General features: G+C 31.9%; 1 protein-coding gene across 1 annotated transcript in view; it reads left to right on the top strand.

The window, feature by feature from the left end:
• The window catches only part of LOC135125784 (metabotropic glutamate receptor 2-like), a 1,169,526-nt gene extending 1,147,672 nt beyond the window's left edge, over window positions 1-21,854 (top strand). The window contains exons 18-20 of the mRNA XM_064051468.1: window positions 4,006-4,157; window positions 19,936-20,128; window positions 20,743-21,854. Coding sequence (XP_063907538.1) covers window positions 4,006-4,157; window positions 19,936-20,128; window positions 20,743-20,927 — 530 coding nt within the window. The 3' untranslated portion in view covers window positions 20,928-21,854. The remainder of the gene's footprint in view (window positions 1-4,005; window positions 4,158-19,935; window positions 20,129-20,742) is intronic.
• The last annotated feature ends 1,595 nt before the right edge of the window (window positions 21,855-23,449 follow it).

The following is a 23,449-nucleotide window of genomic DNA, read 5'->3' as shown; positions in this document are numbered from 1 at the left end:
TGATTGATTTTACAATTTCTCAATACATATTTCAATTTCTCAATTTTCAATTTTTCGATTTCTCAATCCGATATTTCAATTTTACGTTTTTCAATTTTTCTCTTCAATTTTGTTTATTTATTTGCTTATTTTATTAACGGAAATTTACAATTTACAAAAAAAATTAAAGGAATTTTACGAGTTCAACTTTTGACTTTTCTAAATTCTCAATTTTTCGATTTTTCAAATAATCGATGTTATGATTTTCCCATTTCTTGATTTTCGAGTGTTTCGATTTTCCAGTTCTTCATTTCTTCAATTTTGCGATTTTTCGATTTCTCTATTTTTAAATTTTGTTAATTTCTCAGTTTTTGGATATCTCAGTTTTGAGATATTCCAGTTTTTCCATTCTTCAGTTTTTCTTTCATTTTTCAATTTTCGAAATTTCTGTTTTGGGATTTTTCAGAATATTTATTATTCAAATTTTCGACTTTACAATTTCTCAATTTTTAATTTCTCGATTTTCAGTTTTACAATTTTTAAACATTTAGATTGTTCAATTTTTAATTTTTGATATTTCAAAATTCGCAATTTTTCCATTTTTCAATTTATGGATATTTTGATTTCCCTATTTTTTTACTTTCGACTGTTGCGATTTTTCAGCTTTTCAGTTCTTCAATGTTTCTATTTTTCAGGTTTTTGATTTTTCAATTTTTCAATTTTTTAAGGTTTCGATTTTTGACTTCACTTTTTTGATTTTTCGATTTCTCAATTTTTTAATTTGTCAGTTTTTGGATGTTTCAGTTGTGGGATTTTTTAGTTTTTCTTTCACTTTTCAATTTTTCGAAATATCAGTTTTGGGATTTTTCAGTTTATTTATTATTCACGTTTTCGTTTATACAATTTCTTAATTTTTATTTCACGATTTTCAATTTTTTGATTTCTCAATATACCGATGTTTCAATTTTACATGCTTCCAATTTTTCTCCTCTTCAATGTTACGATTTTTAAATATGCATGCAATTTTTCAGATTTGACTTTTATAAACTCTCAGTTTTTCCATTTTTCATTTCTTCAATTCTTCAATTTTTCAACTTTTTAGGTTTTTGCTCTTTCGACTTCACTTTTTTGACTTTTTGATTTTTCAATTTTCAATTTTTCAGTTTTTCTTCCAATTTTCAATTTTTTGAAATTTTAGTTTTGCAATTTTTCAGATTATTTATTATTCAATTTTTCGACAATGTATGTACAATAATACTGATTGAAAACTGAATGACTCTACAATCCCTCAATATTTCAGTTGCTCAATTTTCAATTTTTCAACTTTTGATTTTTCTAAATTCTCAATTCTCCGATTTTTAATTAATCGATGTTTTGATTTTTCCATTTCTTGACTTTCGACTGTTTCAATTTTCCATTTCTTCATTTCTTCAATTTTGCGATTCTTCGATTTCTCAATTTTTCAATTTTTTTAATTTCTCAGTTTTTGGATATTTCAGTTTCGAAATTTTCCAGTTTTTCCATTCTTCAGTTTTTCTTTCATTTTTCAGATTTTCGAAATTTCAGTTTTGGGATTTTTCAGATTATTTATTATTCAGTTTTTAAATTTTACAATTTCTCAGTTTTTAATTTCTCGATTTTCAATTTTTCACTTCTATTTTACGATTGTTAAATATTTAGATTTTTCAACTTTTAATTTTTGACTTTTCTAAATTCTCAATTTTTCCAGTTTTTATTTAATGGATATTTTGATTTTCCTGTTTCTTTAATTTCGACTGTTTCGATGTTCCTGTTCTTCAATTCTTCAATTTTTCGTTTTTTTTTAAGGTGTCGATTTTTCGACAACTCTTTTTTAATTTTTCGACTTCTCAATTTCGACTTGACAATTTTTTAGAATCTCGGTTTTTGGACATTCCAGTTTTCGAATTTTTAGTTTTTTATTTCTTCAGTTTTTCTTTTACTTTTCAGTTTTGAGATTTTTCAATATTTCGATTCTTCGACTTTTCGATTTTTGACTTCTGGATTTTTCATTGTGTCGATTTTTTTACTTGTTGATTTTTAAATTTTTTGATTTTTTTATCTTAGATTTTTCAATTTTTTGATATTTTGATTGTTCAATTTTTTTAATTTTAGATTTTTCAATTTTTCATTTCAGTTTGTAGATATTTCAATTTGTTAAGTTTTCGAATTTTTCAAACGTTTCGATCTCTTAATCTTTCGATTTTTGACTTCTCGGTTTTAGATTTTCTGTTTTTCAATTTTTCGTTTCTTTAAATTTTTCGATTTTTTATTGTTTCGATATTTTGATTGTTCAGTTCTCGATTTATGAGTTTTTCAATTCATAACTTTAACAATTTTTATTTTGATCTGTATCGGTTTCTCAATTTTTCGACTTCATGACTTTTCGATCTCTCGATCTTCTGATTTTTCGATTTCTCAGTTCTTCGATTTTTTACTTTTCGGTTTTTCGATTTTCCAGTTTTTCAATGTTTCGATTTTCAATTATCTGATTTTTTTAAATTTAGGAGTTTTAATTTCTCAAATTTTCGTTTTCCGGTTTTTGAATTTTAGAATTTTGAATTTTTCACTTTTTCGATTTGTTGGTATTTCGATTTTCAGTTCTGCGATATTTCTATTATTCAATTTTTCGATTTTTTAAAATTTACATTTTTCAGTGTTATGATTTCCCGATTTATGGAGATTTGGATGTTTCGATATTTTGATTGTTTAGTTTCTCGGTTTCTCAGTTTTTCCATTGTTCCATTTTTCCATTTTTTTATTTTTTCGGTTTTAGATTTTTCGATTTTCCAATTTTTCAACATTAACTTTTCGTTTTTCCGATTTTGGCCTGTTTCGGTTTTTCAATTTTTCTACTTCATGACTTTTCGATTTCTCGATCTTCTGATTTTTCTTTTGATACCAAACTTCTTGAGACATATTCCAACACATTTTTTTCTCTCTAAATAAATACATGTTATTAGACCCCGTCAAACATTTTTTCATATTCGTACTAGTCTTGCGTCACTAGATGAATGGCACACCCTGTATAATCTTGATAAGTTTTTTCCGACGGTATAGACAACGGTATATTTTAAGTAGTTTTGTCTACAACTCCTTGTCATTCTGCCGTTCTACTGTTTTCTTTTTTTGTAAAACTTCAAAATCCAAATTTTTTACATATATTTTACTATCATTTTAAAATTTATCTTGACCGCAAATATTTTACTTATCCTAGTTTTCTTTCACAAATAACTTCAATGAAAACAAGTTTCGAATGATTTGCTAAAGGAGTGACAAAATTAGTGTTTTACGAAAGTTTGCAAACAAAGAGAAAGTTTGCTGGAATTGTTTGTACAGAAGCTTTTAAAGGCTTAATTTAACATGACACCAGTTATGTGATGAATATTAAAACGTTTGGCACAAAGCGCTACTCACATTTGTGTACGCGAAATTCTATAATGATGTGTATATTTGTGTCGAAATTACTTGAGAGTTTCATACCGTCCCTCCGACTTTAATTGTTTTTGTTCATGAAACGGAATGCAACAAGTTTGAAAAAATACGCATTTACAAAGTATTAAATTTCTTTTCCACTTTACCTATTAAATTGACGGCTGAGCCAACAGTTCATGAGTATTTAATAAAGACGTTTGACTTTACCAGAAAATTGCACGGTACATAGCTATCTAATTATAGGCTGAATTATTATTACTATTGACTCAATAGGAGTAGCGTGCTTAATGCACATTCAGAATATTTCAAAACCTGAATAAAACGATGCCACTGTTTAGTCAGCAGTCACCATACACATCCATCACACGCAATTTCATTATAAATTTTCCCTTACCACCCACGATAATAAACCAAAATAAAATTAAAGTTGTTGACAAGTAGAGAGAGTGTTCTGGAATTTTACTTCAGAAGTCACTCTCGTATTAAATTTTACGAAAGTAATGCATTTTTTAAGTAAAAACCTACACGTTTTAGAGTTACGTGACGAGACATTAACTGATTTTCTTGTTTCAGGTTTTACCATGTACACAACTTGTGTGATTTGGCTGGCTTTTGTCCCTCTGTACTTTGGTACTGCTAATCATGTCGCACTGAGAATTACGAGCATGTCGGTTACCATAAGTTTGTCTGCCAGTGTAACCGTCGCCTGCTTATTCTCACCAAAGGTAACGTATCTTTCCATGAACTGTAGTTTCATTTTACAATGTTCTTGTGTATTTATTTAGTTCGACAAAGGGTTAAAAGCAGAACAAAAAATTGTAGAAACTATTTTTCTTTAACTTATGACAATGATGTAAATAAAACATTTACCTCGGATTTATATCTTTAAGCTTAAGATATAAAGCTGCGTAAAACGAAGACACGTGTAGAGCAGTTTATGCGAGATCAAGGTTGTATACTGTAAATCTGTGGTTCCAGTTCCCACTAGAGTAAAGCGCCTGACCCCTAGGTGTTTGTGTCCGCTCTACGTGTTTAGAAACGTGAACTTAGCCCCTCACACTACAAAGCAAAACACATGAAACACATCGCTACACACTTTTATTATTGTTTGTAGAATTAAAATTTGTTTAATGTGTGTATGTTTAAAACAAAACAACCATACAATTATGACTAAATCTCGGAATTATATGCAGAAAAAAAAAAACATGTAAATATGCGCATATTGTGCACCCCAGAGACGACTTCGTCTAATTTAATTTTTTTTTTTAATAAGCAGTCATAGCAATGACAGAAAAAAAATGACGAAGATGTCAATGCCAAATAGTAGTATTAATTTATTATATTTATTATACAACAAATTAATAAAAATGAATAAAATAAAATAAATATTCGAGTGTTATATTATATAATAATCGTTGTTCTATTCTTTCTGCTTGTCCACCCCTTGCCTTAGTTCCCTCATCTTCCATACGTCTTTCATCCGTCCAGTCGTCTTCCGTCCTCGTTTAGTACTTCTTCCCTACTTTCCTCCGATTATCTCAATTCTTCACATCCTTCCAGCATATGTTCTATTGTTTCTCCCTTTCTCCAACATATCCTACACCTTCTGTTAGTTTCATCCATCCAAAAATTATTCTCTTTCTCTTCATTTCTACACCTAAATCTCGCCACCATTTTTTTCTCCTTTATACTGTCTCTGTGTGTGTACTTTGGTACTTCATCCTTTACTATTTTCCTATATTCTGCTTTATATCTAGACTCCGATCTTCTCGATCTGCGTTCTTGCTTATTTATATCCTTATCTCTTACACTCAGTTCTTTTTCATACTCCTTCCCATTTCTCTCATTCCCTCTATTTCTTCACATGCATATCCGTCTCCTTCATAATACTTGTCTCTTTCGCTCCAAACATGTTTTCCCCCTTTCTTTCTTATTTCTTTCCAGCATTCTTGCAATATTTTACAATCACTGCTCTCACTAAACTTCTCTTCAAATCGAACCGCCCTTTTACCCGCTTCCACTCTCATTTTTCCCATTTTGTTTCTTCTCCCACTACATAACCCGGCGTATACTTTTCCAATCGCAATGTCCATTTTCAGTATTTTTCTTGCATTATCTCTATTTCTTCATATTCCCTCCATCCCCAAATCTCAGTTCTGTGGATAAATATACTTTTGACAAACTATCAAACATCATCATTTTTCTCTTATAATCGTGTCCAAATTTTCTCTCTTCTACTCCCCATACTATGTTCGCTTTTCGGACCATTTCTTGAATATGCGCTCTATCTGAGTTATTGCTCTTCAATGTATATCCTAGTACTGGAATTCTTTCACTTGTTCAATCTTCTTCCCTCTCCATGCCCACTTTTCCTTCCCCTTGCTTACTTTCTTCCCAAACACCACCATTTTTTTTCCACATTCACTTCCAATTTCTTTTTTTTTTTTGTACGCACTTCTCGAAACTTTCAATCATTGTTTTCATTTCTTCTCTTTTCTTTGCTACAATCACTAAATCATCTGCGTACGCCAACGACCACACTTTCTCTTTGCCCACTTCCAACCCTCCTGTCTGTACTTTTCTGAACATTTTATCCTTATCTCATAGATAAGCTGCAAACAATGCGGGGCTGAGTGGGCATCCCTGTCTCACTCCTCTATTTGTATAAAAACTCTTGCTCTCTATTCCATTCACTCTCAAATTACGTACTGTTTCTTCATATATTTCTTCCATTTTGTTACCAGGTACCCATCTACACCCTTTCTCCTCAAATACTCCTTTGATTTTTATTTCTAGTGGCATGTGGTCTGATCCTACCCTTTCCCCCACTTTGAAACTCTCTATTTCTTCCCACGCCTCTTCATTGACAATCTCATAGTCTATAATTGATTCTACCCTAGCCCCTAAGTACGTCCATTCCCCTTCTTCATCTCCTTCCTTGTTTCCATTCAAAATTTCCCATTCCATTTATTTTATTATTTTCCACAATATTTTCCCTTCTTTGTTATTTGCTTTGTCTTTTGATCCTCTTTTCTCTCCCTTTTCTTTATCTATTATTCTTGTCCCTTTATCGCCCAGTCTTGCGTTAAAATCCCCTTCTATAAGTATTTTTTCATCTCCTTTTTCTTTTGTTTCCTTTTTTATGTTTATCTTGGTTTCCTCTAATTTCTTGCTATAATCGATTATTATTTCCCATTGATTCTTATCCAGCGAGATTAAAGGGAACGCAGATATATATCAACGATGACCTAACACCAACTCAACAAAAGATACAAACGGCGATAAGGAAAATGGCAAAAGAACATAAAGAAAAGGGACATAAAGTCAAGTTAGGCTACAGTAAATTAATAAGCGACGGCAACACATTCATTTGACATAACGAAGAAAAGAGGCTTAAGCCTCAAAAAAACTAGATTACCAGGTTATGGTATATGCAGATAAGCACAAAACGGACTGGAGTGATTATGGATATGATTTAAAAAAAAAAGGGGGAACAAAGTAAAGAAAATGGTAGCAAAAAGAAATCGAATATCAGAGGTCTCAATGAAGAAGGAGCGTTGGAAAAGTTAGTGCGAGAAATTAGGAAATATAGTTTTGATGCAGCTATACAAGAAACAAAACAAAAAGAGAGTCAAATAATAGAAATAGAAGACTATATATATTTTAATAGTGGGGATAAAAGCAAAATTAGAGGCACGGGCTTTATTGTACATAAAAAACTAAAACAACATATATTGCAATTTCAAGCGATATCAGACAGGATGTGCTGCTTAAGGCTGAAAGGAAGATTTCAGAAGATTACGCTTATAAATGTACATGCACCAACGGAAAAAACAGATATAGAAGTAAAAGAAGAATTTTATCAGACGCTAGATAAGGAATATGGAAAAATAAAAAAATATGATTTGAAGATTGTATTAGGAGATCTAAGTGCAAAAATTGGTCAAGAAGAATTGTTTAGACCAACGATTGGAAAATATAGCAAACATGAAGTTACAAACAACAATGGTCAGATTTTAATAGACTTTGCTAGAGAGAAAGATATGATCATAAAAAGTACATATTTCCAAAAAAAAAAAAAAAGAAATACACAAAGGAACCTGGATTGCACCAGATGGAAAAACTGTAAATCAAATTGACCATGCCCTAATTGAAAGAATGGAAGAAAGAAGTATAACCGATGTAAGAAGTTATAGAGGACCAGATCTGGACACAGACCATTTCTTAGTAGGTGTAAAAATGAAGCAAATAGTACCAGTTGCAAAAAACAGGAAGAACCAAGAACGCAAAAACTTAAAAACGTGTATTAGATTGAAAAATGAGGAGGAGAGGAAGATGTATTTGGAAATGGTGAATGATTGGGTAGCAGGTGAAAAACAAGATACAGAACACATAGAAGAGTTATGGTTGGAAGTTAAAAATGGAACAAAAAAAGCGTCATCACAAAGCACTCAAGAAACAGGGAAGGAAAATAAAAACGAGACATTGTTTGATACGGAATGTGAAGAAGAATATTAGAAAAAAGGACAACTTTAAGATTGAAGGGATTAAAAAATGAAACAGAAGAGAATTTAATGGCATACAAAGAACAGCGAAAAATATGTAAAAGGCTCTTACGCGAAAAGAAAAGAAAATATAAAGAAAGACTATTAGACCAGATAGAAGAAAACTACAAAAATAAAGAGATAAGAAGTATGTACCAAGGATTGAAACAAGAAAAAAAAGGATACCCATCAAGTTCGATGTTCTATAAAAACGAAAAAGGTGAACTGGTAGGAAATGAAGAAAAAATTTTAGAACTCTGGCAGAGGTACTTCGACGAACTCCTAAATGGGGAAGAAAATGGAGGAATGATAGAAGAAAATTTAAACAAAGAAGATATACAGGATGAAGAAGATGAGAAAGCACCAAGTCTAAGAGAAGTAAAGGAAATAATAAAGAAATTAAAAAATAACAAAAGTCCGGGAGAAGATCAAATAACGGCGGAATTACTAAAATACGGGGGAGAGAAGCTAGAAGGAAAGATACAGAAACTTTTACAACAAATTTGGCTGCAAGAACAAATGCCACAAGATTGGAACGAAGCTATTCTCATTCCAGTACATAAAAAGGGGGATAAGATGAAATGCTCCAACTATAGAGGAATAGCACTTCTGAATGTAGTCTATAAAATTCTTGCCTCGTATATAAAAGACCAAGTAATAAAAAAAGTAGAGAAGGAAATTGGAGGGTACCAAGGTGGCTTCAGGGCGAACAGGTCGGTAGTGGATCAGATATTTACACTACGTGAGATACAAGCAGAAAGTTTTGAGTATAAAAATGAGACTTTTGTGTTATTCGTAGATTTCAAACAAACATATGATAGAATCAAGCACCAAAAGTTATATGAAGCTCTAAGAGAACTAGGTATGAAAAACAAGCTAATAAAGATGATAAAACTCACTTTAAAAGACACGGACAATTAAGTAAGAATCAAAGGAAAATTGTCAAAAAAATTTAAAGTGAAAGAAGGATTACGGCAAGGGGACCCCCTCTCGCCAATTCTATTTAATTGTGTGTTGGAATACGTGGTTAGGAAAGCCAATTTGAATAGATCAGGGTTGCTATATCACAAAAGTCATCAATGTCTAGCTTTTGCTGATGATGTAGCAATTTTAACAAGAAGTAGGACAGCACTACATAAAGCTATGGTAAACCTGGAAGAAGAAGCCCAGAAAATGGGACTGCAGATTAATGAAGATAAAACAAAACTAATGACATGGACTGAGAAAGAGTACGATAGTCTAGGAGAATTAAGAATAAATACAAATACAGGAAAAACGTATCGCTTCAAGGAGGTGGAAACATTTACTTATTTGGGCACATAAATTTATAGGAAACCAGACATGACAAGAGAAATCCAAAGCAGAATAATAGCCGGAAATCATAGTATTTACGCATTTGGGAACATTATGAACAGAAATTCTTCAAGAGGTCTGAAGTTAAGGGTCTACAAGACAATTATTCGTCCCACTGTAATTTTCGCAAGTGAGACATGGACACTAGGAATAAATACACAAAAGATGTTGAAGATATGGGAAAGGAAAGTACTCGGGAAAATATATGGAGGGAAAAAAACAGAAGATGGATGGGAAAGAAGAACAAACAATGAGTTGGCAGAGTTATATCAGGAACCTAACATAGTGGCAATTGTAAAAGGACAACGATTTAGATGGTTCGGACACGTTATGAGAATGAAGGAAGAAAGAGTACCCAAGAAAATTTTGGAAAGTGGTATAGCAGGGAAACGTCGACAAGGACGACCAAGAACACGGTGGAAAGAAGATGTACTAAAGGACATAGCAAAGGCGAATATTGCAAACTGGAGGAAGAAACTTAAGAACAGGAAGGAATGGCGAGAAGCAATCAACCAAGCCATGGGCCAACTTGGCCTGGAGTGCTAATTTATATACTATATATATATTTTTTCTTTTGTTTCCTTTTCTATGTTTATCTTGGTTTCCTCCATTTTCTTGCTACAAATGATTATTATTTCCTATCGATTGTTATTCAGCTCTATTATTTTCTTCATTAGTCCGTTTTTATTATTACTTCCCTTTTCCAATTCCTGCATTTCTTTTCGAATTCCCATTACTATTCCCCCGCTTGCTCTCCCCTTTTTCTTTTCCTTGGTAGCCCCTTGACACTCCCACACATATTCTTGTGGTAGTGTCTCTTTAAATTTGTCCCAGTTTTCTCTTTGTACCCATGTCTCTACTAGCATGGACATTCCAAAACAGTACCTTCACCCCTTTTTCTCCTGATTTTGTACCAGCTTCCCTTTTTCCGATTTCCCTATCTGCATCCCTTATTCCTTTTCCATTGCCTTGTTTCCTTCCATTATTTTCGTCCTTTCACTAAGCATTAACTTTGGAAACTTCTTGGAAGTGATTTTCCTGATACCAATGGGAATTTTCTGTTACAATATCAACTAGAGCAGCCTCATTATCCGGCTTTGTTACAGTTAGATTTCTAACTTTATTTTTTTTTGGCTTGCCTAAATTATCTTAAATTTTTTTCAAATTTTCTAAACGCTTGATTTGAGGGAGTTCTTCTATTGGGATATTGCGTGGCGTAGAGACGAACAGCAGCATCAAAATTTTTGTCACACTTTCCCAGTATTAATAGCATGTCTGTTTTTTCAGAATTCGAAAACATTTTAAAGCAAACAAAAATTGAAAATATTTGGCTGACACAAATAATTTGTCATAATTTTGGTTCTGATCATTGCTATCTATGTGTTCATTATTATTTAAAAATTACTCAAAGCTGTTTATGAAACGTAAAATGGGTTGCCTATGCACACCCTGTATATCAGCAGATGGCTAATAAATCGTTATAATAAGAAGCTGACATCGTCCCTTTCATTGCATTCCATGTGAGAATACAAGAATATACTAGTGGTATTTTACATGTAGACATTTAGAAACCGTTTGGAATTTTAATGAGAACAGTGACTTAACAGAGATTTATTCGTGGAACGAAGATTTCATTTGACAGAAGCTTGTGACTGGATCGCCAGAGATTTCCATGAGTTCGAGCTTAGATCTGAAACACTTCAAATCTAATTGTTAAACTAAAGACAAACTTACTAACAAAACTTGCAAACTAAGGTCAGCAGCAACTCATATTTCATGCAAATAACGTACGTCCGCTTGTAGTAAAACTTTCACAGACGCTAATAAAACTACGTTTAACTTGTTTACACTAAGGGTTGACTGAGCAATTTCTAAAAACTTTGATAAAAGCCAATTTTAATGAACAGGAAGGACGACACAGTTCTGTTCTTTAAAACTGAACGAAAATAGTTGTGGTGTATCTGGAGTTCAAACGAAAAACTTCTAATGGAGGTTTCAACTTAAAGAAGTATCTAAAAATCTAACGACTGCGCTAACAACCAGACGATTTCATCACGGTAGGCAAGAAAGTATCTGCAAAACGTTTAATAGTGAAGGACTACCATATAGATGCGGTATCTGAACGAATATGCTCATAACCTTTCCGAATCTATCACTTGGTTCGATATTTTGTTCGTACATTTTCTTGATGTTTTCGTACGGCAATTGAAACCGTTTGACCTCTTGGAAAATTCGAGTAAAAAGGACAAATTCTACCGCTTTACGTAGTTGTTATTGTACCGCTGTTGTTTCGTTTAGGTGGACCGAAAGATTAAATATTTCGTTTGATGTAAAGAGAATTTTAAAATTAGAACATTACTCTGAGAGCAATTCGTGGTAATGCTGGAAACTGTCTCTTGAAAAATGTGTGTTATTACTTATCAGAGAATCTCGTGAACAGTATTTATTTTAGCAAATTTAATTGGCAGTAACAAAGTTAATTTATTAAATATTGAGGTACTGTTAATCTTAAACTCTGTAATATTTTTGCAACGATGACCCCAGAAGTTTGTTTTCCAAGGTACCGTAACCATTTTGATGTTCCGTTTTTTAAGAATTTTTGCCATCTGGTCCGTGACTAGGAATCCATGGAAGGAAAATTGCGAAAATGGTGGAGGTAATGATGTCTCATTTGCTTGCCGGAAATGTGGGTTTGTGTGACGTTGAATGATGGATCGAATGTCATTTAACTCCTAGCCTTTATTGACAAGACGTTGTTGAATGTGATTTAATTCGGAATAGAGGTTATCAAAGAATGAAATCAATAATGCCGTGTAAATTAGAAAATTGTAACGAAAAATTAGGACGGATGTTAATGTGATTTTGGAATGAAGATAGTGTCGCTTTTTGACAAATGGAATGATTAGTGGACAATTGGAATTTGATGTCGGGGTGCCGACTCTTGAGAGAATTCAAAACTTTTTGAAGATATTTAGCGGTAGCATATGTAAGAGTATCAAAAGTCTTAGTGGACTACTCGATTTGTGAATTTTTGGAAGACCATATAGACGGGGGGAACTGGGATACAATTGATTTTTCTTGTTTTCCTTTTATTTTGTGCCTCTACTTTCAATTTTCAGTTTAATAAAAATGGTCACTAATATATTATTTTGATTTAGACATTGAAATTGATTATAGGTTATAAATATGTATAAAATGTATTTGTCAACCTTTTGGCGAGAAGACGACTCGCGATGCACATACATGATCATTACCTACTTACTTCTGGCTAAGTATTTCGATTTTAACTTAAAGAATTGTAGTTGCATAAAAATGCAGTTACATAAAACCCCCGACACAAAAAATTATCCTTTAAAAACTATGAAATCGGCTAAGATTTGTTGGTTATCAAGACTCATCTTTTTGCGTCAGAGGTTAATAAAAATTACATAAAAGATTCTGTGGTTATTCAAAAGTACTGGAACGACAGACAAAGTAATTAACTTAAAAGCACGATTTAATAAAAAAAAAATATATATATATATAGTAAAAAAATGTATTATCAAGTTTACTAACCCTTGGCTTAAATGAGTTTGTACACTCGTTTCTTTATCGAATCGACTAGATGCAGAAAATAATCTATGTCTATGTACCCCAAACGTTCAAAATAGCGTGTTTAAGTTCTTTAACTATCGAACTGTATTTTTCCATACATTTTCAATGTGATTAAGATCGGGACTGTTCGCGGCTATATGAATAATTTTATAGTTTCATTGGTAAACAATTATTTGGAAGGCTTAGAGACATTTTGTTAAACAAAAGTATGTGTTGTTTAAGGTGCACTTCTAGAATTTTTTTAATCTAGTAGAATTCATTTTGTTCCAAGTAAATGCCAAAGTGCTAGCTCCTCTGTTACTAAAAGCCTCCCAAACCATTACAGGAAAGTTACCTATAGTGGGGTACTCTTTTTTAAATCATAGTACAAAAACTATTTGTGTTTTTATAAACTTTAAAGTCGTCTAGTTGTGGCTTGTCCTGTGTTTTTTTATTTAACATCCCTTAAATTCAATTTGTTTTGGTTAGAATTAAATATCCAAGTTTCAAAATTTCTACTTGCTACCCCATATTGGGCAGCCTAGTTGCCTCGTATAGGGTATCTATATCGCCTAATGTCGGGTACAGTGAAATAGAGTTAAAATCTTAGAATAACAAGTAAAACTCAGTTAAAAGTGAAAGTGAAACAATTGTATCTATTTTTTTTTATTTTTATATTAAAATAACAGTTCTAAATTTCTGGAGACTCTTTACATATCTTCCTTGTCTTGTTTGAGGAATGTCATACGTTTTAAACGACCAAATCTACTTTTTCTGTGAACTTTTATTGCTTGGATCATGTTTTCAACATTCTAAACGTGCTGATCAATTAATCATTTTTAATTTAAAAATTTTTACTCTTTTAGATCCTCATAATTTAGGGTAAAACAAATTTGGCAATTGGATGTGATAACCCAAACATCCCGCCTTAAATTAACACAAAAAAAAAAATAAAAATTCAAAATTTGGCCTTGGCTGTGATCGTATAACAAAATGGGACCCTACATTGTGTTTTTGAAAAATGGCGGGATGCGTTCAGATGCAAATGGTTGTCCCCAAGGTTGGAAAGGTGACGCTAAATAATACACAAAGTTTATGGAAGACACAAAATTACTTATTCCTCCACAGAAAAAAAAAAAAGAAACAAAAAGCTGCGTGCGAAGGTGACTCGTGACATGTCCTCAGGCTGCCCAATGGGGGTCGAATCGCAATCCCTGTTCTGCTCCAAAAAATAACTTATTGAACCTTATATGAAATTTAAATGAAATCAAATTAAACGTTCTGAATCAATGCAAATATTTGAATAAACACAAATTTAATAAAAACAAAGCAAAATCTGAAATAAAGTAACTGGATGCAAATACACAAGTGATTACGGGCGTGTGGCGGCAAATTTTAAAATTATGACAGTCAACAAGAGCACAACAAAAACACCCATAAGGCCGTTCTAGCACAAGCAGAGTTTGGGGCTACCGGTCGGGGCTGATTCACCTGCGACGGTAATTCTATCTATCGCAAAGCACTGCCGCAAAGCCGTTACGGTCGCAAACTCGCAGTTGGGTCCCGGCTAAGAACAGAAGCCGACAGCATTACGTCATCTCGACCGCCTCTGAATCTATACAAAGCTGCATCTTGTGTGCAGATGTCGTGATAAATCTTGTCGGCTCGACTAGGAACCACGCAGTCCACTTCTGCCACGTTTTCTGTATTATTTGCCTCAATTCCATTTTAAATGTTCAAATTCTTACAACTCTGATATTACCGACAACTGAACAAGTGTTAAAGTTTCAAAAGGAGCAATAAACAACATTTAGATTCGCCATACAATCTTGTGAAATTTTAAACAACAAATAATTATTTTGTGAGATTAAAATTGAACATCAGATAATTTATATGACAGAAACACTCATCAACAAAATATTTACAAAACAAAAACTAGCAAAGATTTATAAAAACAAAAAATCTGGTGTGAAATAAACTTGTGTAGATAAAATTATTACGTGAGGTTAAAACTTCAGAACATGAAAATTTACGTTCAATTTAAATTATACAACAAAGAAAATTACTGGACTGAAAATTGTGAGATAGAGAAATATTGAGTGCTTTATCAACGATTCAAACAAAGAGTTTACATTATGTCAAATTATGTCATGATCCTAGTGATTGGTTACTTAAAAAAACAATTCACTTTGAGAGTATAATACCGTGAACTGGTTACCCCTACAAAACACATAATAAATAAACACAAAAATATCCAGTCATCGTTGAGAGGAAAAAGCGTCTCGGTGGTGTAAATTTTAGCGTGCGAGGAAATGCCTCGATGATGTAAATTTTAACGTTGCGAGGAAATGCCTCGGTGATGTAATGATGATAACGATGCTAATAACGATGATAACTGCCTTAGGGAAGAAATTATTTTAACCCCCTGCCAGTTCACGACATAATGAATTTTGTTAGTTTAACTACCGTAAATGAACTATTAGCAATCTTGTATGAAGAATTAAGAAGTGTTATGATGTAACACTTACGTATATGCATCCAGAAACTTATTTATAATTAGACAAACAAAATGGAACAATAAGTCCTCACTAAGTGAATTTCATGAAATTTCCTAGCAAGTGTCCGTTAAATTGTGTTAATGTTACAGCTAATATCCGAAATACGTTATTATGCATAATAACTAGATATTTTAGGAATTATGCGTAATAACTAAACTTGTTAGTTGTTACGCATACCTAATAACCGGAAACATTAGGAATTATGCGTAATAACTGAATTTTTCAAAATACCTGAAACATTAGTCATTAAGCATATTGCCTAATAGGCCAGGGCCGATAAATAATTTTTGAGAACAAAAAAATTTAGAACAGGATGATACCCATTGGAAAAGGAAGAAAATATAACAAAAATAAAAGGAAAAATAATTTACGGGCGATCCGAGGTCGGGAAGTGGAAGAGCTTTTAAGGGTAGAAAACGGTTTATCACGATTTCCGGCAAAACTACAAGTCCTATGGCAAAAAGTTAAATAGCAAAGTTGTAGGTCATAAAAGGTTCTACAACTTTTTTATTTAGACTTTTTTTACATAACCTAAAAATTTATGCGAAAAATGCAAATAACCGAGTTTTTGGTTTTTTATTTTTATCCCCCACAAAAAAGTTTCTTTTTCGGGAAATTTGGTGATGACTTACCTACTTATGTCCCAAACTCACTGTAATTTTTTTGATCCAAAATATTTTTCGCCCTTATTTTGATTTAATATCGAAAAATCAACCTAATTTTCAATCGAAAATTCTCACCTCAAAATGTTTGCTTTTTAAAAAAATCGGTGTGCTTTTTGTTCATTGAAATCTCTACTTTCGGATGGTCTAAAAAAAAGTATACATTATTATGGCAAATTTTCACAGGAAATCCCAAAAAAACGAAAAACTCGAATTCGAATTTTTTTTTAATCATGTAAAATTTTGAGCTATTTATAAAAATTTACACTTTAACTACTCGAAAAATGTAAGATTCCATGTTACACTGATAAACTAAAAAAATTAAAATCCATGAAACAAACGCCTTCTGTTGGTGGAAGATTTGTCAATATGAAAGATGATTTAATTCTTGTCAATTGATTTTCGAAATCTTAATTAATTCAGTGTTATATTTTCATTTTTACATTTATAAATATATTTGATTAATTGTAAGCCATTTTTTGCGATATCTTCTTTGTTTGCATGTTTTTTATAAAAAATATTGGCCAAATTTGCAAACGTTGTCTTGCCATATAAATTATTTCTAGTGAATATTTTAGTAGTTAAATAAAAAAATAAATCAAAATAAATAAATAAATTATAATTAAATTCAATTATAAATTATACATAAAAACTTATCGTACAACAATGATTATATTCAACAGCCACCTTGAACCCTGCCTTGCGTATCTGGGGATGAAAGTAAAAATACTAATATCGTTACTACAAAATGGGGGTTGGTGGTAGAAGGGTGAAAATTTAGGGTTATATGTATTTTTGAAGCCAAATCTTAAAAAAATAAAAACAACAAATTTTGGCCGAAAAATAAAAAAAAAAATTTTGGATGGGCCACCCTTATCACCTAGGGGTATAAAAAATTGTTTACGATCTATTCTCAGACCTACCGAATATAGAGAGAAAATTTCATAAAAATCAGTCAAACCGTTTCGGAAGAGTTTGGTTACACACACTGACACGAGAATTTATATTAGAAGACAATGAATTTACGATGTTTTTCTTTCCTTTTCCGGCAAATCCAGATGTTATATCGCAACCAGAAAAACAATGCAGAAATGCAGCGATATTTTTGAAAGACTCATATCTGAAACTATTGGACGTGAAAAATAGATCTTTTACATTTCCAGAACCTGGTTTGAAAAAATAAATGTCATAATTATTTGAATTCAATTGATTCAAAAGGACTAAAATATCTTGACCCACAACTATGACAGTTTTGTTAGTATCTCTGGCACTTTCTATCGAGATCTTAATTATGTCAGCATCAACATCTTCTTCTGCTTGTTTACAGGAAAATCCTTGTGACTGTAGATTCCAAAAGTTTCTTTTAAATAAGTCAATTCGTCACGATTCTCTTCAAGTAACTCTGCCTGCACGTGTATTTTTATAGACGATGTTGTTCATTCTTCTGATGGGCTAAAATTTTCCGTAGGCCATTCAGGTAATGTAAGTTATCTTAAAATAGCAATAAATAGGCACCTATGATATGCATATTATTTAGAAATTATCCTACAACTTTAACAAAATATTGTAGATGTCTTATAAAGTATTAAGTGTATTAACTTATTTGGTTGTTAATTATAGTAATATATTTCGATTTGAATTTTTTAATTTATCAATGTAACATGGAATATTACGTTTTTCGAGTAATTAACGTGTACATTTTAATAAAAAGCTCCAAATTTTACATAATAATGAAAAAACAAATTTTTGAATTCGAGTTTTTTCGTTTTTTGCATTTCCTGTGAAAATTTGCCACAGTAATGTATAATATTTTTACACCTCCAGAAAGTAGAGATTTCAGCGACGAAAAAGCACACCGATTTTTTTAAAAAAGCAAATATTTTGACGTGAGAATTTTCGATTGAAAATTAGGGTGGTTTTTCGATATTAAATCAAAATAAGGGAAAAAAGTAAATATTTTGAATAAAAAAAAAATATATATAGCGACTTTGGGACATAAATAGGTAAGTTTTCACCAAATTTCGTTAATTTTTTTTTTGTGGGAGATAAAAATAAAAAACCAAAAACTCGGTTATTTGCATTTTTCGCATAAATTTTGAGATTATGTAAAGAAAGTGTAAATACAAAAGTTGTAGATCTTTTTATTACCTACAACTTTGCTATTTAACTTTTTGCGATAGGACTTGTAGTTTTGCCGGAAATCGTGATAAACCGTTTTCTACCCTTAAAAGCTCACTTTCTTCCCCTTCCGGACCTCAGATCGCCCGTAAATTATTTTTTCCTTTATTTTTGTTATGTTTTCTTCCTTTTCCAATGGGTATCATCCTGTTCTAATTTTTTTTCACTTTTTACCATTTTCAAATGCTTCGGCACTGGCCTATAACATGTCCAGCTGATTTCAAAAAAACGGGACAAGATGAGCAATTCAGGTTCACATAGATCAGTGAAAAGCAATGGGAATATGGAGTTTATATAACTGTAATTTGTCCCTTTTTTTTTAATCAAATGTACATGTGATATGTAGGGGAAAGCGAGGCAGGGTGGGTAGCTTTTTGGAAAATATTATGCATAATTCCTGTTCCTCTGTTAGTTATTATCAATATTACCTAAACGTTTCCGTTATTATGCATAATAACTGAAAATTTCAGTTATTACGCATAATTCCTAATGTTTCCGGTTATTATGCATAATAACTGATAAGTTTAGCGATTACGCATAATTCCTAAAATGTCTAGTTATTATGCATAATAACGGATTTCGGATATTAGCTGTAACATTAACACCAGTTAACAATTCAAACCCTAACCTGATCGGTGAATTTACAAAAATGAAACAAATTTACAGATTCAAAAGACGCAAGAATTAGCTGCGCGTATTGGGGAAGGCTGTGACGTCATCGTTACGATTAATTTTCGTTAAACAAAGGCTTCCTCTTTTTTATTAACTACCCAACTAAATTAACTGAAGACACTCAGCCTAACCTCTTTCACCATGCGGTTTTCATGCCGCGATCTTGTCTACCAACCAACCCTCTAACTAAAATTCCCCAGCGAGCTACCAACTACCAGAAAAAGAACTGAACATGCACAAGGCCTATGTTTAACGATTTTTTTTATTGAAGTTTTTTTTCAAATGCAAATTATTCAAATGTGAATTCGCGCCGCTGTTAATTAATTTCAGCGCGAAATTTGATTCAAATTAGGTCACCACAAGGATATATTTTATATTAGGAAAAACACAAACGAGGAAAATTTTAAGAACATTAAAAATATTCTACTTTACACCACTTGCAAACTAGCAATGTTTTTTTTTTCATATTTTCCCAGTTTTACATTTTTTTGTTTTGAAATGTACCCAAAATTTTTCTTCGATGTACAGGAAGATGCAAATTCTCTTTTATCGATTCTGAAGACATTTGTTTTTGGGCTTTCTTGTCATAAATTTGAATATTGTTCACCGGTTTCTTCCTATTTTTTCCTTACGACCGTAAAACTGAAGCTTTGATCAAAATCCACCTGGATTTGGCCCTTTTCACGATCGATGAAATCAATTGCTTGCCATATTTTATATGCTGTACTGAAATTTTAAGTTGTTGTTTAAATTTAAGAACGTAAACAACTTGTTTTGCAACTATTAGTTGTATCTCGAAACATACGTTAGATAATAAATAAGAAACTAAATGACTTTGTCTTCCTTACAAAAAAATGTAAGAATAAAAAATATTCAAAAATTATATCGTGATAGTTTTTTGTTCCGCATCTTCTTCTCTGTAACAAATTTAAAAAATATTCTGAATATACTGAATGTTTCCAGCTCTACATTATACTCATACGGCCAGAACGAAATATCCGCCAAAGCATGATGCCGATGCGATACAGTGCATTTAACAAAAGCTCAGCAACAACTGGTTCGGGGAGCATGATGGCCGCAGTCATGGTAACCGCAGCAACTTGTGATCAGAAACAACAAATTCAAAAGCACGTACCCCCGATAGAAAAGGATGAAGGTATGTCGTACTATTGTGTAGTAGCAAATTTAGTATTTACTCAATAACACACTCAAACGACGATTGCTGCTGCATCAGTACATCTTAACGTCAATAAAGCCAGACAGAAGCTCATGTCGCACTGTACACAAAACAAGTTTATTGACTTTGAAACATACTCAACATTTGATTATAAATTTCCAAAGTGTGACGTAGGTGTTTACGTTATGTTACCTTAACTGGAAACTGTAATGTAAATTAGATTATGTATAGGTGTCCTATAATTGCACTCATGTCCAAAGAAACAATTGACCTGTTTAACATACAAATTTGAAATGTTTGCACAATACGCTAGTTTTTTAAATGATGCACCTTTTTGCATATCGATTTCTCCGAAAAAACTTCTGGGCATTTTTTACAATACAACATAAATTTTTGTTGTAATTGTCTATAACTTTACAAAACGATACATTTGGGGGTGCAGTTACTAAGTTCCAGACCAACAGCTTAGAAATCCTGGGTTCAAATTCCTGTAAAGGTAACAATTTTTCTTAAATCTAAAAACAATTTCCCGTCGTAAAATAGATAGGCAGGACGATATAAAAAGCAAACAATCTTATTTTCTTTTTCTGCAGAGGTGAGCGAATCCAAAGCAAAGCCTGAAATGAAGGACTCCAGCACACAAACAACGCCACACCCAAGCAACAACATGCTCAACAGCTCTGAAGGGCATCTTCCTAAAATAAATAACAACTGTAACGTCGGAAATGGACCCATCACCCTCATTCCCGGAACGCAAATCAAGGATTTCTCTTTATAGCAGCAACAGCCGGTCCTCAGGACATCTAGCTTAAAATGTAGGAGAAATCCTGTACAAGTCTAATGTACTCAAAATACGAAAGTTGTATATATTAGGCGATTTTTTACGATAAGACTGTACCCACGTACACTTAATGTATGTACATGTTTTGTTTTGATTTTAGTAGCTGACTGGTGTAAATCGGGCTTTAACTATGTTGGAACAATTACAATAATTGTTGATTATTTATAGTGTAATACAGGGTATAAATTTGATTTCTATAGTTGTTTAAAGGTAACGTTTAAATGTGATTCTAATGTAAAAAGTCTTCAAGTTGGCAGTCGTGTCGTGCCAACGTTGCATTTTTATCGGTGCTGTGAATATGAGATTTGTATATTTCTCGAACTAATATTAGGTGTTTGGTAAATGTGTAAATACATGTAATTAATGTTGAATTAGTGTTACAATTAATTCTACGTAGACGTAAGAATATTATTGAATGCTACCTACGTATTATGATGTTAAAATTATCCATTAAGATATTAAAGTGTAAAAACTAAGATATTTCCATATACGAGTACATTCCATATATTACATTTTTATTAAACACAGTTGTTAATTACAAAATTTTAAGAAGAAAAGTCTTACAAATACTGAATTGTGACAGCGATCGGCGTTACTGAGCCCAATGCCGGATGGTGTCACACTAACGAGGAAGCTTTAATATAAGAAAAATGAATACCATTGTATAACCTTGTCATGATGATAATTATTTACAAAAATTAAACATACATCAAACATAATCGCACAAAGATAATTATTGTCATAGACTTTGAAAATGTGTTACGAGTTGTTTTCTTCGAATAACTTGCAGACGTGACGTACCTGTAAGCATGTTTAGTGTTTTCACATACATATAATGTACCATGTATCTCATCATGGATTAAATAAATTATATAACATTAAGTTTCATGTTGTCATTTCATAATTTTCAGTTTGTAAAATATGTAGTACATGTGACGAGGTGTAAAAAATTATATTTATGATACAAAATAGTTCATCATAATAAAAACAACGGGCTGGGTCATGAAGAAATCCGAAAGTAAAATACGTTTGACAGACAAACCCTTAGCATTACTTTTTCCCAATTCTGATCGGGTTTTTTTCAAGTTTTTATTTTTATTGCAGAGGTAGTTACTGGCACCTCTAAAACGTTTATTGTCATCTGTATAGAGTAATAAAAACTTTAACAGACGCATTAAACTTTAGTTTTCTTTTGTTTCCTGCATTTCGTTTAAGCGTGGTGATCTTTTAAGCATGATGGTCATGGAAAATTAGCCTATCGATTCTGAAGATTAACGAAAGAGTTATACTCTAATAAATGAGGAGCCATTAAATTAAATATTACACCTTTATCATTACGAGAGTTTCATTCGAGACATTTTTCTTTCTTCAAACAAATGTCCTGTCTGTCTAGTCATTTGGATTAACGAAAATTAGAATTGATGAAACTATTTCTTTTACTTATAGTTAGAATTTTGACTATTTTATAACTGATTATAGATTATAGTGGCAACCAATTTACTCATTAGTCTTTGTGTTTGCGGTAAATTTTGAACTCTAAAGAGGAAGAATTGTTTGCTGTTTATGTGTATTAACACTAAAAAATAAAAAAAAATCATCTACATTCTGAAAGTGCAGAAAATGTAATTTCAAAAAATGAAAAAAAATCAAATTCAGGAAAATACGATTTACAACGCAATTTTAAGAAATAAAAACGGTGTTTCAACTCCAATAGATGCTGAACAACAAAAATTGTATCAGAAATTTTGTTGTGATCGAAAAATTTGGTTAATTATAACTTGTCTAGCCTCCCCCTAACTACGGCCTTGTCTAGGGGTTATCAAATATCGAGAAAATATGAAAGTACTAAATTGCCTGACGGACTACATTTATGTACAACCTTAGGTTATCCTCGATTAGAGAAACAACTTAAAAGTGTTTATGTTCATACATCGGAAGAATGTTACGTAGAAATTAATTTAATTTGAATGGGTTCGTCCCCTCAAAACAGGATCAAAACTATTAAGTATTAAGCTACAGTCGACAAAATGTTCTGAATATCATTATTATAATTCTTATTAAATAAAAACGTTTGTATTTTCACATTTTCGCTAAAATAGGGTGACTTGTTCTTAATTTGATCAATAAAAAATATGAATGCAACGATGAATCACAAGTAAAAACTCATATTTTGCACATTTTGGATAGAATCTATTCGACAAAATTTTGAGATAACGTCACCAATTTTTTGGAAGGAATAAAGATTTCTTTTGGTTAACAATTTACCATGCTTATAATGACTTTAAAACGTCAGTAAGAGATTTCAAAGCCTTCAGTTTTGCAATTCTTAATTTATTCAATCAAATAAATTAACTGATTCTTTAATTTTTTTGAGTCACCCTGTATAAGCAAACAAGTAGACGAGAATTGCCCAGTTTGGACCGTTTGCACAAAATCTGCATTATAAGTGTCATTTTTTA

Source organism: Zophobas morio, unplaced genomic scaffold (genome assembly GCF_036711695.1).
Source record: "Zophobas morio isolate AGI-343-1 ecotype UQ-CSIRO unplaced genomic scaffold, CSIRO_AGI_Zmor_V1 ptg000009l, whole genome shotgun sequence".
NCBI lineage: Eukaryota > Metazoa > Arthropoda > Insecta > Coleoptera > Tenebrionidae > Zophobas > Zophobas morio.
Note: the sequence above shows the minus strand (reverse complement) of the source record. Positions and strands in the feature narration are given on the sequence as shown.